Here is a 19468-nt window from a genome sequence, read left to right on the forward strand (position 1 = left end):
TTAAAGCACCTTTCCACCAACAACTTTTCATTCTTACATTTCCTCTTCACCTCTATTCTCATTGGTTTGGGAGAAAAGGTGAACTTTGCAGCATGCTCTGAAGGTCCAAACTCCAGTGGGATCAGCTTTAGACATTGCTTTTACCAAAGCTCAGGCTAGCTAAGACTAGTACAACTGTGATATGCAGAGGACATTTTGAAGGATTTTAACTGCTGCTCTGCAGACTTATATTCCTGTGTTATGTTTTCTTGTAGTGTTGCTGGCACTACTTGCTTTTGGTGTTTGCTCTGCCATATACCCACTTACTAATGCTGAGGCAACGCTATAAAGCAAAAGGAAAGCATGTTAGATATCAAAACAATTAGAATACAGCTTGCACAAGCTCTAATATGAATGGCCAAGTAGCTGATACTGGTTTGGGACCAATAGATGCTTAGGATATTGGGGCAGTTAAACTCTCTTCTTGTAAAGAAAACAAGAAATGTATGCAAGTTTTGTGAGATTGACAAAAATATTGACTGTTCTGTTTAGCCAAAACTGCAGGACAATTAACAAGCTCTTCTGTCCTTTCCTCTTCTCCCCCGCCACTGCTGAACTGAAACTACTAATGATAACTATAAAACAGAGGGTGAGCTGAGTTCTCTCATGAACAAGATAGCTGCTTGTTCTAGAGAGCACTTGGAGAAGATTGACAAATTTAGCTGTGAACTGAATCTCTCCTGTTGAGCTGATCTCCCCAAATATGTGTTTGGAGTTTTCACTTGCTCTTTACTTATCTTGGGAAGGCTCCTGAATGACTTGAATTTTCTACTGCATAAGAAAATGCATTTCAGTGGGAATCTCGGGTTTAATCAAGGCATGTTCCTTTCCTTCTGCTCTTACCCTGCAGAACTGAGCAAATGATTAGCTTGTTTGGCCTCACCTTTTTTCCCCACTCCCCTCTTCAGTCTCCTTATCATTTCTTGTCTTTGATAGTTACATGAACACAGAAAAGCTTAGAATCCTCTCTTATGTCCATTCTTCTCTTCTTATTGTAGTGAAAGTGACCTGGAGGAAGTGCTGACGTTTTACACACACAAAAACAAGTCCGCGAGTGTCTTCCTAGGAACAAACTCCACAAGCACAAAACCCAGCAACACCAGTAACCAGTCAGAGAAACAGCGTCAAGGAGGTAAGTGTTGCAGGCAGTTCTGAGATGATGTTCCCCAAACAAATCCAGTTTAACTTTAGTCTGTGGAAAGAGAACAAGCCCTCCAGAATGTTATTCAGGTTTCTTGAGGTTGCATATCTCAGTGGGGTTTTTTTTTTGTTGTGTTTGGGTTTTTTTTTTTTAAACTGACTCTATGTGTGAAGACTGGAGTAACTGCACTCCTGCATTCTTTGCCTGAAGTGAAATAGTGAAATGAGATGAATCTGGACTAGCATTTATAGGGAACTAGATATGGTGGCTCATAACTGAAATGAGAATGTGCAAACTGAAGGCACTGAGATTTGAAATGAACAGAGAATCCCAAAATCAAAGTAAGGGATGAGAGAAATCAAGGTCTGTTAAATTGTGCTGCCTACAGTGAGCATACCCATTGGAGTCTATATATTTGAGCCTAACTAGGCGTTCCATGTAAGGAAGTGCAGTGCCAGCCGTATGTGTCCAGTAGTCCATGACAGTACAATTGTGTCTACAGTAAATATTAGCAAGAAAGTCCATTGTAACAAAGTTTAAATTCTGTAGTCCTGTTCTAATGATATCACAGTTTGCATTGTTCTATTTCCTAACTCCTTGATTTTGTTATAGAGCATCCTGAGGTGGTGAAAAAAATAAAAGGTGATAAGATCAAAATTTCAGTTGCAGATCTGCCTGCAGAAGGAGTATTAAGAGGCTATAAATCCAAAGAAGTTAAATCAGCCTGTAAGTGAACTGGCTTAAATCATCATCAAGAAAAAAATAATGAATGCGTATACTGTTTTTAATACTGTTTTAAATGAAGCTTGGAACCTTTGGGTTCAAACTGAGGGATTCAAAAGCCCAATTTTGGGGAAGATTCTGCAGGTTTTTTCTTTTAAACCCAAGAGAAGGTACTGTAGAGTGAGCAGTATGAAAAAGTTAGCTGCTCTTTTGTGGGGGAAGATCTAGATATGGCAAGCTTTGAAAGAGGATATTCATCATGTAGAGCTGCTTTTTGTCTTTGCTGGCAGATGAGGTTGTTTTGGCTTCAGTGTGTCTGAGTAGAGGCATCTTCGGTGTGTTGATATTATCCAAAGGACCTGAAAAGCAGCTTTTTCTCGTGTAGTGTACTCATTATCTTTGTGTAGTTACAGAAGGAACCACCTTCTCTATAAATGCTGAAGTGAAATTACCTCAGTGCGGCCCTCCTAGTGCTTCTTCCTCTGTTTCTGGTGCCGTGTTCCAGAGAAGTACCCGTTCCTGGATACCATCGCAGCCTGCAGCCTCTGAAAATTCACAGGCGCCTGGTCACCATTTGTTGCCAGCTCCTCCAGTTGGTCCCAGGCTGATTCAGTCTGCATCCCCACTACCCTCCTCACAGAGCACAGCTCCTGACAGCTCTTCTGTCTTCACAAACTCAGCGTCCAGTGAGGTTTCTAGCCTTGGAGGTTTACATCGCTGTTATTCTGGTAGCTACACCATTGGCCCATTCTCATCTTTTCAGAGAGCTGCTCAGATCTACAGCCAAAGATTGTCCCGACCATCCTCTGCAAAAGCAGGTGAGTGTTCTGGGATGCATAATAACCTGCTAGTTCAATGTAGAGATTGTGTAATCTCTGTTCTGGAGTAGGTAGAAATTTTACATTTCCAGAATTATGAATCTTGTTGAATGGTGCTAAATTTCTCACAGAAAGGAGGAGTGTAGGAAGCAGCCCTTGTTTGCCAAAGATACCTTTTTATTGAGCAGATGTCCTTTTATTGAGCAGAGGGAATCATAGAATCATTTTGGTTGGAAACGACCCTTAAGATCGAGTCCAAGTGTTAACCTAACATTACCAAGACCACCACTAAACCATGTCCCTAAGCACCACATCTACACATCTTTTCAATATCTCCAGGAATAGTGACTCAACCATTGCCCTGTGCACTGTTCCAGTGCTTGACAACCCTTTCAGTGAAGAAATTTTTCCTAATACCCAATCTAAACCTCCTCTGGCACAACTTGAGGCCATTTCCTCTTGTTCTATCATTTGTTACCTGGGAGACCAACACCCACATCAGTACAACCTCCTTTCAGGTAGTTGTAGAGAGTGGTATGGTCTCCCTTCAGTCTCAAACTTTGAACTCAGCCTTTGAATTTGTTTGAAAAGAGCTGGGAAATGAAGTATATTTTCACTTGACTGTATTACTGATGTCCTGTTTATCTTTAGTGATTTTAATGTAGTTTTGTTTAGCAGAAGTCCTGCCTCAGTCTATGTGCTGTTCTTAGTTCTGTGTTTCTCTATCATGCAGAGAAATCCTTTAATGAAACCTCATAATTGTTGAATACTTAAAGGCATGTCAAGACCTCCAAAAAAGAAAGATCTGAATGAATCATTACTGTATCTCATTCTCTAGGACCTTTCAGTGCTGCCATATCCAAGAGTATCTTAAAAACAAGATCTAGAGACCTCTCGTTTACCATGCTGGGGTAGAACATAGTTGAGCAATGCATCTTTAGAGTGTAAGGAATCTGAAGGGTAGAAGAAACTGTAGGAATTTATGGATGCAGACTCTAATCCATCAAAAAAGTTTTGGGAACCACACACAGGGTAACAGCTGTGGTCCTGATAATTTTTTTTTTAATGATGATATATATTTGCTTTAGGTTGTATGTCAGGGTCAGCACATGTTCACTAGGGTTGCTGTGTATATATATTGACAACCTTTATAGCATTAAAATAAATCAGCCTTCGCAACTGAGTAGCTTATTTAAAGGGATCCATTTGTTTTTAAGGAAAAACATTATGGATTTAACTTAGGTAACAGCAGCCAATATTCTTTGGAATTGGGTGCCACTAGAAACATTATGATAAAGAGGATACGGGTTTGAAATTGGCAAAAGCTGATATAGGCAATGTCAATTCAGAATAGAAGGCTGTATTGTCCCTAGAATCTGCAGAAAGTACCATACTTGCTTTTGTATCTCTGTGATCAGCAAGTTGAGAGTCTGACATACCGCTCACTACGCGTATCCAAATGTTTGTTTTGTAGGTTTGTGCCATCGCAGTCCAAGTGGGCAGCGTGTGGGCTCAGCCAGGATGCACAAAGATGCAGAAGATACTTCTTCCCAGGGCAAAAGTTATAGCCCCAGTGTGGTAGCAGCAGAACTGCAGCAGCTGACAGAAAAGCAAGCAGCCCGTCAGTATTCCCCACCAAGCCACATCGGTTTCCTTACACAGCAGGTATGTAAGTAGTAAAGCTAGAGTCCCTGTGACAACAGAAAGGTCTGTCACAGGCTTCTTTGTCAGCACTGGGCTGGGCTGAGACATGCTGGAAGGAGTAAATATCATGAAAATTGATTTCTGTCGTATTGTTTTGAAATGTTTAGAGCGACCAGAATTTTGATTTTCTGTGAGATGACAAGAACGTTGCTAAAGTCCTATTATAGAAGAAAGCAAGGCTGGGCAGAGGATTAGAAAATATGTTATAAAAAACCAAATCCATGCTTGGTCTTATTAAACAATAAAACCAAGTCTTCTCAGATTTGTGCTTCCATGTGATTTGCTTCCTCATTCCCCGTGCGTCATCATAGTGCTGGGAATGGAAGTCTGCGAAATGGGTTCTGATGTAAAGTCTGTATTCCAATAACATTGTAAAGACATAATGAAGTTCTTACTAGCATGGGATATGATAATCCTTTTGCTGAACATGGTGGTATAGATCAAATTTACATTAGCTTCTGGTAGAATTTCACGTAGTTTCATATTTCGAGTTATGTCCTAAATGGCTACACATGTTGTCATTTTCTTTTTTACTTTATAATGTGCTATAGTTGTGTTCATCAAAGGTGTTCAAATTGGACACTTCTCAGTTAATTAAGCTGACAACTGGAGCTTCTCTAGGATAAGCACTTTGCCCAGGAGAATAATTTTTTCCCTCTTTACTTGCTAGGGGCAAACAGTTTAAATATCTTTACTTTGATTTTGGAAGTATTGTTTTAACAGTGATACTTTGCTAAATTTTCTGAGGCATGTTTAATAGTTGCAATAGCTGCTGCTATTTGCTTCTTTTTGCTTCTTTCAATTTTATTGTTATATGTTTGGATTTTGAATATCTGCTTAGATGATTGGCAATACGTCTTTTTTCAAAGGTGGTGTGCATTTATAACTCTAGGAAGCTGAATAGATTTTCAGCCCTTCTACAATGTAGTTCAAGGTTTTGATTCATTCTGGGCAGTTCCAAAACTAACACAGGCACTCTGGCCTTTGCAGACAGGTCTTGAACTTTGTAGGATAAATCACAAAAATAAAGCACCTTCTTGTCGATGGACTCTGCAGAGAATGTGAGCACCGAATATACCAGTGATGCTGAGGCCTGATCTTGCATCAGTCCGGACTCAGAGATTTTGACCTTTCAAAGCCTGAAGTGGTATGGGGAACATCAGGAGAAGCTTGTTTGCTTGTCCAGTAATATTCTGAGCTGTCAGTCTGGTTTCTCTTAATGAAATCAGAATTCAGCTTTTTGTAAGCTAAACTTTGTCATTAAACCTGTTCAAAAAAATTTGGTAGTAAAACATTTTCATTCAGAAAATGCTGATTTGTTGAAAGCTAAATATATGATGGAAACTGCCTCCTTGAATAAAAATTAGTATCTAAACAAATATTTGGGGAAAAAATTGAAAGGCATCTATTTATTTTCAATTTTTTAAGCAAAGAACTTTTAAACATAATTTCATAGACTTTCTCCCTAAACCCACTCATTTCTCACTGGGCTCCAACTGCTGTGGTGTTTCTTAGGTCTGTCTAGAGAACCCAAGTTGTCCTCTTGCTGCCATTTGTATAGCTATTAGATGATTTTTAAACTTCTATATTCCTACCATAGCTAGTTACTGCTAGTTAAATTAGGAGATATAGAAGGGGGAATTCAGAGAGGAATTCACAAATATGTGCAAGGGAAGGGCTGTGTAGCTTCCTGAGCACAGCTGTGCTCAGTGACAAAGGAGCGTACTCTGGTAATTGTAGATGGTGGAGGCTGAAACCTGTTCAGCCACCAGTCAGTCACCCAGCATATATATACTGAAGTCTGAAAGTGGCTGTGAAGTGCAGCGGTAGCTCTGGAAATGTGTTGGTCGTGGTAAATGTGTCTGCGTTGCTTTTTGCTTCTGGGTTCTCCTGATACTTTCCCACAGAAAAGGTAGGAAATGCATAGAAGGGGAATGAAGGTGCTAATTCCCTTGTGACAAGCGAACAATGAAGATCTCAGCTCCTAGCAGATAAAGTAGATTTTCTGAGTGACCTTGATATATCTTTGTACAAACACTGTGTAGCCGAATACAGGCTTTGCTTTTGTAGTGAAATATAGAGACATGGGTTGGGTTGTATCTTAGTGGTCTTCTGTCATCATGAAAAAGATCCATGTAGAAAGGGATTGAAAAGCCAATGGAAAGTTTAGAGCTGGAGCTCTGACAATGAATTTCCTTCCTGAGCCTGCGTCCATTCAGTTCTAGACATCTGCTCTCTACTGTGATTCTCCAGGCCATGTGTCTGCAATAATCCCTTTGGAGAGATGAAATCTGAAGCTTGCTTAGTATGAAAATTTGGATGGTTGAGTTGAGGACAGTTTTTCTTTTAAGGCAATCTGATTCTTTAGTACTGAATTTATGGCACATAGTAATTTCTAAACTGAGACTATTATTTTAATCATACGTGAAACAGTGATGTTCGGGAAGGTTCAGATGTAACTGCAAGGCCCAAAGGAACGTAGCTAAAGCATATGGCTACTGCTTCTGCTTCCCACCCCCAGACACATTCTACTCTTCTGTCATCTAAGAGTCATTCTGATTATTATTTTTATCGAGACTTTTAAAGCTTGTCTTGCAACAGGAACTAAAGGTTTTAGTTCTGTGGGAAGACTGCCATGATAATGAAGGGTGACAAGAAGTACAAGCATACAATAAAAGCATAATAGTATGGCAGCAAGTGCCTGTACAGGCAAAACTGCAGGAGCCCATCAAGGGTTGGGCTCATTGTTGAGGTACCTGGAACAAGGACACCTGGTGTTGAACCACTCAGTATGGATGTGGATTTGAAGCAGGGGGATTGAATGAATAGAGGAAGTGCAGGCATTACGGAGTAGGCTGGCAGTTTAGAAAGTGATTTGCAGAAGTGTAGATATTAGTGCAGCTATTTGGAAGCGCTGCATGGTTATAGATTTAGGCAGACAAGGATTTGGTCTGAAAAAGGAGGGGGGAAGATAGGGGCAGGAGACATAGAGGAATGTGAGAGAGAATTAGTAAACAGCTGGAGAGAGTGAGAAGTCAAAGACCATTGGTATGGGTTGAAAGGGGGAAAGACTCGGGATGGGAGTGTTGGGGGACTCTGGATTATGAAACCCTGGTGGCTTTGGGACGGGAGACGTAAGGGATTGAAAGCTGAGAGGTTAGAGACAGGGCTTGTATGAGGGTGATTTAGTTGAACAGGGCACTATTTTCCTGTGCATTTCTAGACAGGAGACCCTGAATTGTTATTTGCCCCCTTTTCACTCCTCTGTTTAAGCCACTTCAAATATAATAGTCCTTTTAAAGTAAAAGCATTCTAAAATAAATTGGTGTGAAGATAACCCCTAGAAGAGACCATTACTTACCTAAATAATAAAAATACTGCAAATGTTTAAAGCCACTCCAGAAACTTGGAGTTAGCATACCTTTTTGGAAAGTACTTGGCTGGTATGAAAGGGACTTGATATTGGGATTTAATTATGTTTAATGGCAAGATTAGGACTATTGATTTGGAGAGTGGGTGTGAAAGGAGACTTTTGAAAATACTACTGTTTGCTGTGGTCTGTGTTTCTTTTCCAAGGGCAAGAACTTCTATGTGAGAGTCGAATGCCTTTGTGCCTTGGTTCCCTGTGTTGTGCCCAGCTGTGTCTTGGGGGTGGGGGTGCTCTGAATGTTACCTCCTTCCAAGAGCAGCTGGAAAGCTTGTTTTCCACTCCCATTCTTGTGAGAATTGCTTCTGGTATCTGTGTACTAGCATGCGTCTCCGGGGTTCCCAGGAATGTAGCCTCAACAGCTGTGCTTGGAATGATGTTGCCATTCTAGTTGGGAGTCCACCTCTGTCCCGCTCTACTCCCTGCTGTTCTTCACTGTTTCCTACCCATGCCCAAAGCACCTGTTTCATGTTTTCTCTCTTACACTCTTGTATTCTACCCTCTGTATTAAATCAGTTTATTAAGCCAATTAGTTGCTGAAATGACAGTGTTCAAAGAGAAAATTTTAAGTGTAAGTATCTGATGAGCTTTGAACAAGGTATTTAAAATCTGTCATCTTAAGAAAACAAGAATTTTGTGATTGCATCAGCGTTCTGTCCTCTCTATTCACTTCTGAAACACCAGATGGGAACTTCAGTGATACTCAAATGTAAACCCTTCTTATAACATGGGAGGTGAAGATGGTAGGAAGGTAAAGCCTTACTGATCTGTGGTTTCATTGCCTGGTACACAGTTTTCAGTCCTCACAGACTATCTCACAAAGCGTGTGAGAACACTTGTGTCTCTTATTAATTTGTATTTTTGAAAAATATTTTTTTATTATATTGTATAAAATTTTATCAGTGCATCTTCATGCTTGCAACAGTGGTATACAATAGAAATATTGATCTAAACCCCATAAGAATCGTTATTTAATCCCCTGCGTCACTGTTTGATGCCTTACTGCCCAGTTGCAGTAATAAGAGAGAAAAGGGGAGCAGTATTATTCTATCTTGGACTAGAAAAGGAACAGCTGTTTGGGTAACTTCTGTAACTGTCTTTAGTGGTACGTGCAGGGAAGATGTTGCCTTAAGGACACACTGGAGTATGACAATCGCAAGTTAGGTTATGAAAGGTAAATATTTAGCATTACAAATTAATAAACAGTGAAGTTGCTAGGGAGAATCTTTATTGTTAAATATGGCTGTTAACAATGAATGTTAGTTTTTACTTCTGAGGAATTTTATTCCATTTTATTTGCTTAAAACCACAGGTTTACAATGGTTTTGTGATTACTAAAATCTAATAATCAAGCTGATTTTGAGGTTATAACAAACACTGAGAATTATATACCACTATGCATAAGAGATATTTCAAACATTGCCTGATTTTTTTTTTTTTCCAGTACTCACCATCTAACTATAGTGCTTCACAGAATCAAAAAATATCAAGGTATTCCTCTAGTTAACTACCCAATATGTTTGGGAGCAAGTGACAGAGATCTCTATGGAAAAGATGTGCCTGTGAAGATCCAGTGTTAAGCTGCTATGTTTATCCTGAGTAGGATAATAAGGAGGTATCTGAGCTCAAAAGGTCGTGAGAAAGAAAGCCTCTGTCCAAATTCCCCAAATTTCAACTAAATTAGTCCCGAAGATAGTACGTTCATACCTGTTTTGTGAAAAATGTTAAGTGCGTAGAAGTGCAAGGCCCATTAGAGTGTTTCAGTCTAGGGCTAAAATCAAGTGTTCAACATATCTGTTCTGTTTGGACTGCTGCCTAGCCAGTCAGAATGAGTATATTAATGAGCAGTGATCAGGTTTCTAATTTGGAACTAGCTGCAATATGTGCTGCTTCTTGCTTGTAAGTTAGGGGGGCGCAGAGAGGAAGGATCTTTGAAGGTATCATGCATAGCAGACTTGTGAACGATGCAGTTACTGGCCATGGAGACACGCAGGGATGCCACAGGAAATCCAATTTTCTTAAATAGGATATTGGTAGATTAATATATTAATTCAGTGGGGATATAGTTTAGGTCTGTAGAAACAAATTTGGGTGGATATGTGTATTAGAGATATTAAATAATTTCTTTTGCAGTATTTTTCACTATAGTAGATACAGATGAGAGATACTTTCTTTCCAGGTAATGAAGTTAAGTTCCTAGGAGAAAAGGTAGGCAAAACAGGTTTTGTGAGACCTGTATGACTGGATGGTATACATTGAGGAGTTCAGAAATGCAACAGTGAAGTGACAAAATTTCTGCTGAAAGGTGTGGTCAGTGGTAAAGCCTGGTACAGAGGACAGAAAGGCAACAAATGTGCTTATCTGTCATAAAGACCCTAAAGTTTCCTGTAAATTAAAGCAGTGAGTCTTGCTCCACTAGCAGATATATATTAAATTGAAATAAAAACAGAATTTTAATTCACCCAGATAAACATAATTCAGACAAAAATAACCCACCCCAAACACCCAACTCATGTCTTGATCTATTAGAATTCTTTGAACTGAGAAAAGTAGCATCTAGTGGAACTGGTTCTTGTTGAAACTTTCAAAAAGGTTTTTTGCAAGCTTTCAGCAAGGCCTATTAAGCAAGCCAGGTATCTCTAGGGTGAGAGGTAAAGGTTTGTCATGGATTGAAAACAGCAAATAAAAGAATAAGTAGCCAGTTTGCTATAGAGCAAGTGGATAACTGGAGACGCAGAATACAGAATGCACACAATGGAGTGTAAAATTAAAGATTTGAAAGGAGGAGGGTCATAATGACTGGCATATTATTACCTAAATAATGAATATAAAAGCAAGTTATTGCAAGGTAATATGGGGTGTGAATTTACAGTAGATTAACTACTCTATAGTGTTCATCCATGTGAACACATGCTTGTGCAGCACATGTTTACCATGTGAGGTAACTCGTTACCTTCAGTATAATGTGGGCTACAAGTGTCCAGATGTTCAATTATGGTGAAGTTATGTGTGTGCTGTAAAGTGAAACTTGAGCCTACCTCCTGGTAATTTGTCAGTACATCTGTATTCTTTTGTTGATTATTATGAGAAAAGCTAAGAGAAAGTTAACAACTGCATTATCTGGGCAAGACAATGGCAGATGAAGTTCAGGGCTTAAAAATAACTGGTTACATGACAAGCAATAATTTTAACTACTTAAAACTTGTGTTTTCTTCCCTAAATGATTAATTTAAAGCTTAATACTTTTTGTTCTGGAAAGCTCAGTGGAGATACCTGTTCTAAGTCAAGTAGTAAAGGCAACAACCAAAAGTTATTAACATGTTTAAGGAACAGGATAGGAAATAGTATGTAACTATTTAAACATCAGATACATGCCTTCTCTTGAAAAACTGTTTTCAGTTCTGGTTGCCATTCCTACAGTGAATTCAGGAAAAATAACTGGGATTCACAGATGAGTGACTACAACAATTAACTGCAAAATGCATTTTTAACAAGGAAGTGAAAATATTGTTTAGAGAGGAGATAAGTATGAAGGAATTAGAGAGCAGTGGATAACAAGGTAAATAAAGTTGATTTTATTAATGTTTCTTATAATAAGAAGGGGATATTCAGTTTAGTAGGAAGACATCAGAGTAAAAACTGATAATAAAAGTGAATAGTTATTGTCACAGAATATACTTACCTTCTGAAACTTCCTGCATCAAGATACCATTAAGGCAGAAAGCTTAACAGGCTGTAATTACCTCAGAATAATGAGCATTTTGCAAATGATAGATTCCCTAGATTTTAACATACACAAAACCAAAATTAATTTTCCTTATCAATAAGATGTTTCAGTTAAATGTATGGAAACTAAAATTTCTTCCATCTTCTGAAATATGTCAGGCAGGATAGTGAGTTTGCTGGGCCATTGCTCTGAACTGATCTTCTGTCTTTGATACTGAGGAACGCGTGCTATGCTGCTTCCATATTTATGACTTTTTCTTTGCCACATTGCTTTACTGTAGTCAAGCTAAATATTTCCTTTATGATAAGTGGGTTACTGAGACACTTGTGAGGAAATCAGTATCTAAAATAAGTAATTTTCCTAGTTATGGCATGCAAATGATTGCTAACTATTTTTACAGAGTGATGACGTCTTTATCAGTATGCATAGTGGGTCACCTGCAGTGTTGTCAGTGTGTTAACGATACTCAACTCAATTTTTCAATTGTCCTGACATTTTCTCATTCAGTTTGCCCATTGCCTAGCATGAGCCTAGGCTAGTAACAGCACTGTTGGAGAATCAAGGCATATACATTGATGGTGAGCTGGGGAATGAAGCCTGAAGATACCGTTCAGTAAGCCCCTCTCATTGTATTGGGACTTAATTGCCTTTCTTGCCTCGATTTGTGATATAGGGAATTCACTGGCTGCTATGTTACTCTGGACAGGTGAACTAAGGGTATTTTCATCTGTACCTACTGTTAACCATTGGCCTTTCTTGATGGATGAAGGCTGTGACCAAAATAATCCAGACTTCTTTTCCCTCGGCTGTGTTCCTTACCAGGCATTAATCTTACAGGCTTTATTTCACGTGTGTTTTGCATAAAGTATTTCTGTGCGCTTGTATTGTGGGACTTTGTACGGGGAGGACATTAAAATGCACAGCATGTGTGTAGATCTAGAGCCAGTTGGCTGGATCCTGGATATGTACGTGTGGGTTTTTTCTTTGTGAATAGCATGCTACTTCTTTCTGAAATAGGCTATAAGGTAAAAAGATGATTTTCTTCTGCAGTGCTGGATCTGTGTGAGGTCCTTATCACTGGATGTTGTGGGGGGCTGCAGTTGATATCTACCAGGCTGTAGTACTTTATAGTTATTAATGCTAGTGAACTGAAGAATGTGCTGCATTGGCCAGCTTCACCAGGAGGAGGAAGAGGAGGAGGGGGGTGGAAGCCTGGTGGGAGCTCTGCCTCTCTCTGTGAGAGAGAGTGTGAGATTTCAGGACCCAGCTATCATTAGGAATAGCTCCAATTCTTCTAGCCAGGGAGTTTAATCACAGGGATAACATCAGACCACCCAGGCAAGGGCTGTATCGAGCTGCCTCCATCTCTGCTATGCAGCCAGTCTGTGCCCAGGATCCAGCAGCCAGGATTCCTGCAAACGTGCTGACAGATCCATAGGAGGATGGGGCACTTTTCTCATTCTACATTTTTCATTTGGACAGAAGGTGGCAATTAGGAAGAAGCTGATGAGTTTATTAAACCGTAGGACAGGGGAGAAGTAGTGAGGAAGAACTGGAATGGGCACTTTACAGTGCCCCAGAGTGAGCTTGTGGGAATAATAAGCCACAGGAGTCCCAAAATAGCAAACTTCAGCTTAACATCAGCTACAACAATATTTGAACCCATACTACTCCTCAGTTACCTGCCTCAATTACACAGTGTGGTACCCTGGCCTGCCTTGTCCTCAGTAGAGGAAAAGTGCCACAAAGCAACGTGCTGGTATGCCAAAACATGCTGTACGGGTCCCAGTGGACATCAGCTCTTTCAGTTCTAGACGTGAGCAGTGCAACACAGTGACTGCAAAACCACCATGAAACTCAGAGTGCAGCAAATACTTGCAGAAATTTGGTGGGACTATTTTCCCCACCGAAGATTTTTTTTTTTTTTCAGTATTAGTCCTTTGCTTTGATTCATCCCACTTTATCTGAGTCTTAATCAGATTTATTTTCCTTATGTAACCATTTGCTTGGCTTTTACCCTTCCACTGATGGAGAGGAAGGGAACTGTAAAGGAAAAAGGCATGTCATTGTAACTAGGAAGAGGAGCAAGAAGCCAGGAGATGAAGTCTGAGGGATATTTTTTGTTCCTCTTTCACATAGCTCTTCACTGCTGCGGTGCCTCATCTCCTTCTCATCCCCAGGCTGTTCACATAGGAGCTGGAATTACTTCTAATGTTAATGATTTGTAGCATCAGCAGTGATATAACTGGTCTCAGCAGAGGTTGTAAGAAATGAAAATGTCAGTGTAGTTTCTGCAGTGTTCGAATTGACCCGTTCTGCTCTGAGGCTCCAAAGGGAACAGGAGCACAGGCTTTCGTTATGATGCAGCAACATCTGCAGATCTGCAAAGAGTCACCAAATGGGCCAGGCTGAGTAGCTAGAACTCATGTTATGGGAAAGATTACACTCTGATCATCAAACGTTTGGCAGGACTGTGCCGTATCAAAATCACTCCCACTGGGAAGTTTTGAGGCAGAGACTGTCTAAATGAAAGCCTGACTTTTTCAGAAGGAAGAGGGGAGTTCAGCCATCCACAACAGCAGCACTAACTTGGGTTTTTTGGGGTTGGTTTGGTTTTTTTTTTTCATTGTTAAATGGATGCATACACTGGAGACACTACAAAGGAATTTGCAAGTTTGTCAGGTTTCCCAGGAATGTCTCTGGCAGGTCTTTGTCTGGAACATTTTCTGGAGACTTGAACACTTGTGCTCTGTATGCATATGTATATCCTGTAAGCTGGTAAGCTCTGCAAGCAGTGAAGGAATGTCACAGGCCTTTGGCCAGATCAGCCTTGGTACACACACAGATTTCACGCTTCCCAGCCTGTTAGCCCCAGTTCTTCCCGTCTTCTGGCTAGTTTCTCCTACAAATTCAAATCTGTACATAAAATAAACGTGTTTTAGTATGGGATGTGATCAGCAAGCTGGCCTGGGTAACAAAAAGGTGTCCCTAGAAAAATCTGTCTGTATTATGTGGTTTCTTCAAGGAATTTGTAGTAGGTATATTTTGTGTCACTGTTCAGACAGTGAAAGTGTGTGTGTGTGTGTGTGAGAGATTTGTGGTTTGGGGTTTCCTTTGCCTCTTAAGGAAATAGGCAGATTAAGATCCTGCGATGTTTCCCATACTGGGATGGCCTGTTGGATTCCAGTATCTTGATGCAGTAAGGAAGGCAAGGCAGGTGGGCTGTTTCCAATAGTACTGGAAGACCTGGGTGCTCTGTTAGATCCAGTCATGCTAGCGTGTGCTAGATCACAGATGTACATGGGAGCTCTGTGGGGAAGCCAGGAAAATGCAACACACAGACTGGGGAGAAGACAGATTAACAGTGAATATTTGTATTGTAGCATCTAGTCATAGTCATCTCTGAAGGCTGAAAGAAAAAAATATAGCTAAAAGAATGCAGCAAAATTCTTTCTTTCTTTTTTTCTTTTTTTTAAATGGCAAGTTGTTAGCTCTTCCCCTCTGTTCCCGGGAATATAAATATTTCACTGATCTCAAAAGCCTCAGGGGTATGTGTATCTCAGGAAGTCTTGGCAGGTGAAAATATAGTGACTACAGAAGCCAGGTAGTGGAAGAAAAGAAATATTTCTTGTACAAGCTACTGGATAAAGATGACATTGCTGGATGAATTGTAAGTAATAAAATGGAAAATGAGGGATTGACTGAAGGGTTTTGAAGGAGTCAAACTGAGCACACAGGAAAAAAATAGATCAAAAGGCAAAGGAGAAGATATTACAAATGATGAGACATTTTGTACGTTTTCAGTTTTCTAGTGGAATGCGTCTTTGAGCTTATGATATAGTGTTGTCTTGTCTGAGGCATCAAAACCTGATTCTGGTCATAAGGTAGAGGAGCAGTGATCTTGCATGTGTCTTACGTGATTCCTGTCCCATCTTTAAAGGAAAAGGTTTCTCAGTGAGCTATTGATGTGCACATATACCTTTGAAACTTGTTGATAGGGTGCATTGTGCTGAAAACTTTGTGGCATTAGGTGGCATTAAGAGACAATAAAGTAGGCCCATGATGACTGCGTTCTTTTGGCATATCTCTTAGTCTTGATCTTTGAAATATGTGTCAAACTCTGAATCTCTTCTCCTCCTCACCGATCAGAAAGATCCAAATGGAAATGTGAGATGTGTGAACTGGAGAGGATGCAAGTGTGGCTCCAAGTAAGATAAATGGTCTTTAGACTTTGTAGATCTCCAGTCCCCACCACTTTACAGGCAACAGGTTATGACTGGCCTCTGGCAGAAAAATACTGAAACTGCCAGCTGGGGTGTGTGAAGTAGGCATTTTTTGTAGTGCATTGCTTGGTCAGTGTTGTAACACATTGACCAGTGAAACTCAGGATCTGCTGTTCAGGATGTTGGTAATGAAAATTTAAATCACTTTTCTACTCTCTGCCAAGAGGGGCAGAGTAAGAACTTGTAGTGATGATGTGTCTCTGTTCACCCTAGTTGACTTCTGCAACCTAGCAAGAGAAACACTCAGGCTTTTAGGATGCTTTTCCTGCGTCCATGGCGGCTGATCTGCAGCACTGATTTATTTTATTTTACATTTTTGGCCATTGTTAACATTTGCTGCTTTAGCTTATTTGAAATATTAGACAAGATCAAAATTAAAATACTTCATTATAGAAAAAAGGTTCTTGAATATGATAATGGGAAACTATTGAAAGAATAGTACAATGTAGATCAGAAATGTGAAAGATACTAATGTCCTCTTCTGATTCTTGCTTGTGATTTCTTAAAGATACTATACAATGGGTCTTTGTCTGTAGGATGCTATTCATTAGAAACAAATTCTGTCATAGAATTTTCTTTCTGTCTGTCTGTATTTGGAGATTTCATGTTTCCTATTTAAATTATAAAGCAGATGAACAAAACCAAAACCCTCAACTCTGATACCTGAAAGTGCTGGATATAATTCTGTGTTGTGACCTTGCTTTCAATCTTGAATTTACTCAGAAATAAATTTCTCTGAATAAAGCAAGACCATAGAGGCCAATTCTTTTAAGTTTATGTGTCTCTGCTGTCAAGAAGGCAAGTGTATTGCAGTCATAAACTTACCTTGTAACGATTAAAAATATATATATATAAAAAAAAAGTAATTTGGCATAATGCAATAATTTGTCTTTTGGCTTATTAGCATTGTATCGAACTAAGTATAACAGTACATATATGTGCTGTTAGGTTTTCTAACACAAGGCTCTATTTATCAATATGGCTGTGACAAGCCACATGTTCTTCCCTCCTCTATTTCTTCATGTTAGATAATAAGTGGAAGCACATCAAGTGGGCTCTCCTCCTTCCATGAGAGCTTTTAGAGATTTACTATCCCATTGTGTTCTTCACTCAGCATGTTCCTTTCAGCTTGTGACCTTTTTGCTGTCTCCAACAGTTTAAAAATTGTGGCAAAACTTTATGAATCATTCTATCATGAGGGATATTAGCCGTCTATTATCTTGCCTTTTACAGACTCCAGAGAGAATGTATTGATGTGAGATGTTTGAAAATAGGGATGCTTGAAGCATACAGTGCAGCACACAGAGGTCTCCTGTCATACTGTTGGTGTCAGAAAAAATATTCTGAAGTCCCTGACTGTGAGTGAAAAACAGGAATCTTACCAAGCAGCAGAGTTTGCACCTATCTTGATACAACTCAATGTGAAAACTACCTTCATTCTTGTAGATCCACACCAATAACCACCTTCCCTATTGAGCCCCACTAGCCTGCCTTTCTTGGGGTTTTGGTTTGTTGGGGTTTTTGTTTTGATTTGGTTTTTTGTTTGTTCTGCTTTCTACTACCACAATTTCTGAAACTGCAAGCTATTCTTTATGGAGATTTTGGTATCTGCTTTGGTCCAGGTGCTATACATTGTCTTCTTTTAAGCTAAAGTAACAATTGATTTGCTGCTAAGTATTTGCCTCTATAAAGGGAAGAATACAGTTTCATCAGGTGCACAGGAGGACTAGTGACTAGAAAATGAAGCCACCCTGCTGAGCACAGATGTGTTGGGGGTGCCCCAGCAATCCACCAAGGCAATATCCTGGCATGCTAATCATAGCAGCTGAAAGGTCTCAGCGCATGGTGCAGTAACAAGCAGTAACACCCCTGTGGGTGGGCTGGCTGCAGCTAAACCTTATATTCTTGCTGGTGATCTCTCCCTCATTCCGAATCCCTTCCCTGTATTTAATCCTGCTGTAGTTTAAACACCTGTCTGTCTGGAATGTGTGAAATGTCTCTGCTACCCATGTTAAGCTATTTGCTCACCTGCTTTGCTTAGAAAAACAGCTTTCAAATAAACAGTGATACAGTATTAGAGAGGAAAGCATATTGCATTAATAGAGCAGGGGTCAGGTGGTAATTCATCAGACTTACATGGTTCTTGGTATCAAGATGATGATGAGAGATAATTGGATAAAGTAATCTTTATTTCACACACTAAATGTGTTAGCAAAGTTGTGATCACTGTTGCTGACAAGCTGAGAACTGTTATGTATCCTATTTGATTTACCACGTTGGCCTCTGTTTGCCTCATTTGCCATTCTTGCTTCTTTACAGACAACAAACTCTTTGTGGCCAGAAACTGTCATTGTTAGGTATTTGTATAGTGCCTGGCACAATTGGAACAAAACCTCATTTGAAGTTTTCTGTTGTTGCAATGCAAATGCTTTAAATTTTAGTTAAATTCTACAGAAGACAACAATATTTAAGGGCTGAGGTAGAGGCACCAAAATGACACCTAACGCTGTTTTCCATATAAGATGGGTAACACTGCCCATTACTAAGCTTGCCCAATATGTTCCAGTGTAAGACCTTGTTTTAAATTCCTTGTAATATTCTGAAACTTTATTCATTTGGACTCATGTTTTCTGTGCTTAAGGTTCAGTTTCAGAACACTTCAGGCCAGGTGAAGTGTTCCAGCCAAAACCAAGGCTGGATAAAAAAAATTATTCTGTGCATTTTAATATCTACAGAACTTTTCTTTTAAATCTCTGGATCTCCCATGCTTTGGAATAACAACTTGGAATTTAAAATTTTATCCAAGCTTGATTGCACAGTAACTATCTGAAAAGCTTCAGGTGAGATATACTCAGCAGCACCTGCTAGAGGTTCCTTCCACACTGAGGATGCTAAACTGAATTTCTTTGTATTTGCACCTCTAGAGTACTGAGGCTTGAGACCCCATTCTCCTGTGTTCTCAGTGACCTGGTCCGTTTTGGGTTGGGAGCCTGTCTGACTGAATGCAGAATGAGTGAGAATTCTGCCAAGGTGTGGAGAACAGCTAGGACAAGGGGCTTGTGAAATTTGGACCTGGATGTAATTTGGGAGAGGATGCTGAGAACTATTGGGGTGAAAGGACAGAATGGCAGCATTGTAAATGTGGTCCGATGAGGAGCCCAAGTTCTGGGACTGGGTGAACAAAGAGGTTGGCAAAAGGAGTGGGCTGGGGAGGGGAGTAAAACCAGAACTGCTTGGATATAGGGCAAGTGAGCAACTGGAAGAGGAACTAAGAACAAAAGTGTGGGAAGACAGATGAAATAACTACTTCCATAGAAAGTTCTAGGCCTGAAATAGTGTGTCTCAGGGACCAGAAGTAGTGGGGAGGCCAGTGCTGGAAGTCTGTAACAATGCAACTGGACTGAGCACAATAAAGAGAGTGACACCTGAAACATGGAAGCTAGGACTGACTAGGCGAGAATAATGACACACAGACAGGGAGAAAGAATGGGAAAGGATAGAGCTGAGAAGGGATGAGACAAAAGCAGTTGCTTTTGGAGAAGTGGGCAGAAGCCTAGTGCATAACCATTGTAATTTAATCCTGTGCAGAACCTGAAGTAGGAGTTA

At 39.9% G+C, this 19468-nt stretch overlaps 1 protein-coding gene across 3 annotated transcripts in view; it reads left to right on the forward strand.

Annotated features, from left to right (window-relative positions):
• TTLL5 (tubulin tyrosine ligase like 5) overlaps positions 1 to 19468 on the forward strand; it is a 150404-nt gene that overhangs the window by 61120 nt on the left and 69816 nt on the right. For 2 of the 3 annotated variants that reach the window (XM_054827979.1, XM_054827981.1), the window contains 4 exons: positions 1038 to 1171; positions 1793 to 1906; positions 2311 to 2721; positions 4196 to 4386. In XM_054827979.1, coding sequence (XP_054683954.1) covers positions 1038 to 1171; positions 1793 to 1906; positions 2311 to 2721; positions 4196 to 4386 — 850 coding nt within the window. The remainder of the gene's footprint in view (positions 1 to 1037; positions 1172 to 1792; positions 1907 to 2310; positions 2722 to 4195; positions 4387 to 19468) is intronic. The other variant, XM_054827980.1, reaches the window with a different exon arrangement.

This window comes from Grus americana, chromosome 5 (assembly GCF_028858705.1).
Source record: "Grus americana isolate bGruAme1 chromosome 5, bGruAme1.mat, whole genome shotgun sequence".
NCBI lineage: Eukaryota > Metazoa > Chordata > Aves > Gruiformes > Gruidae > Grus > Grus americana.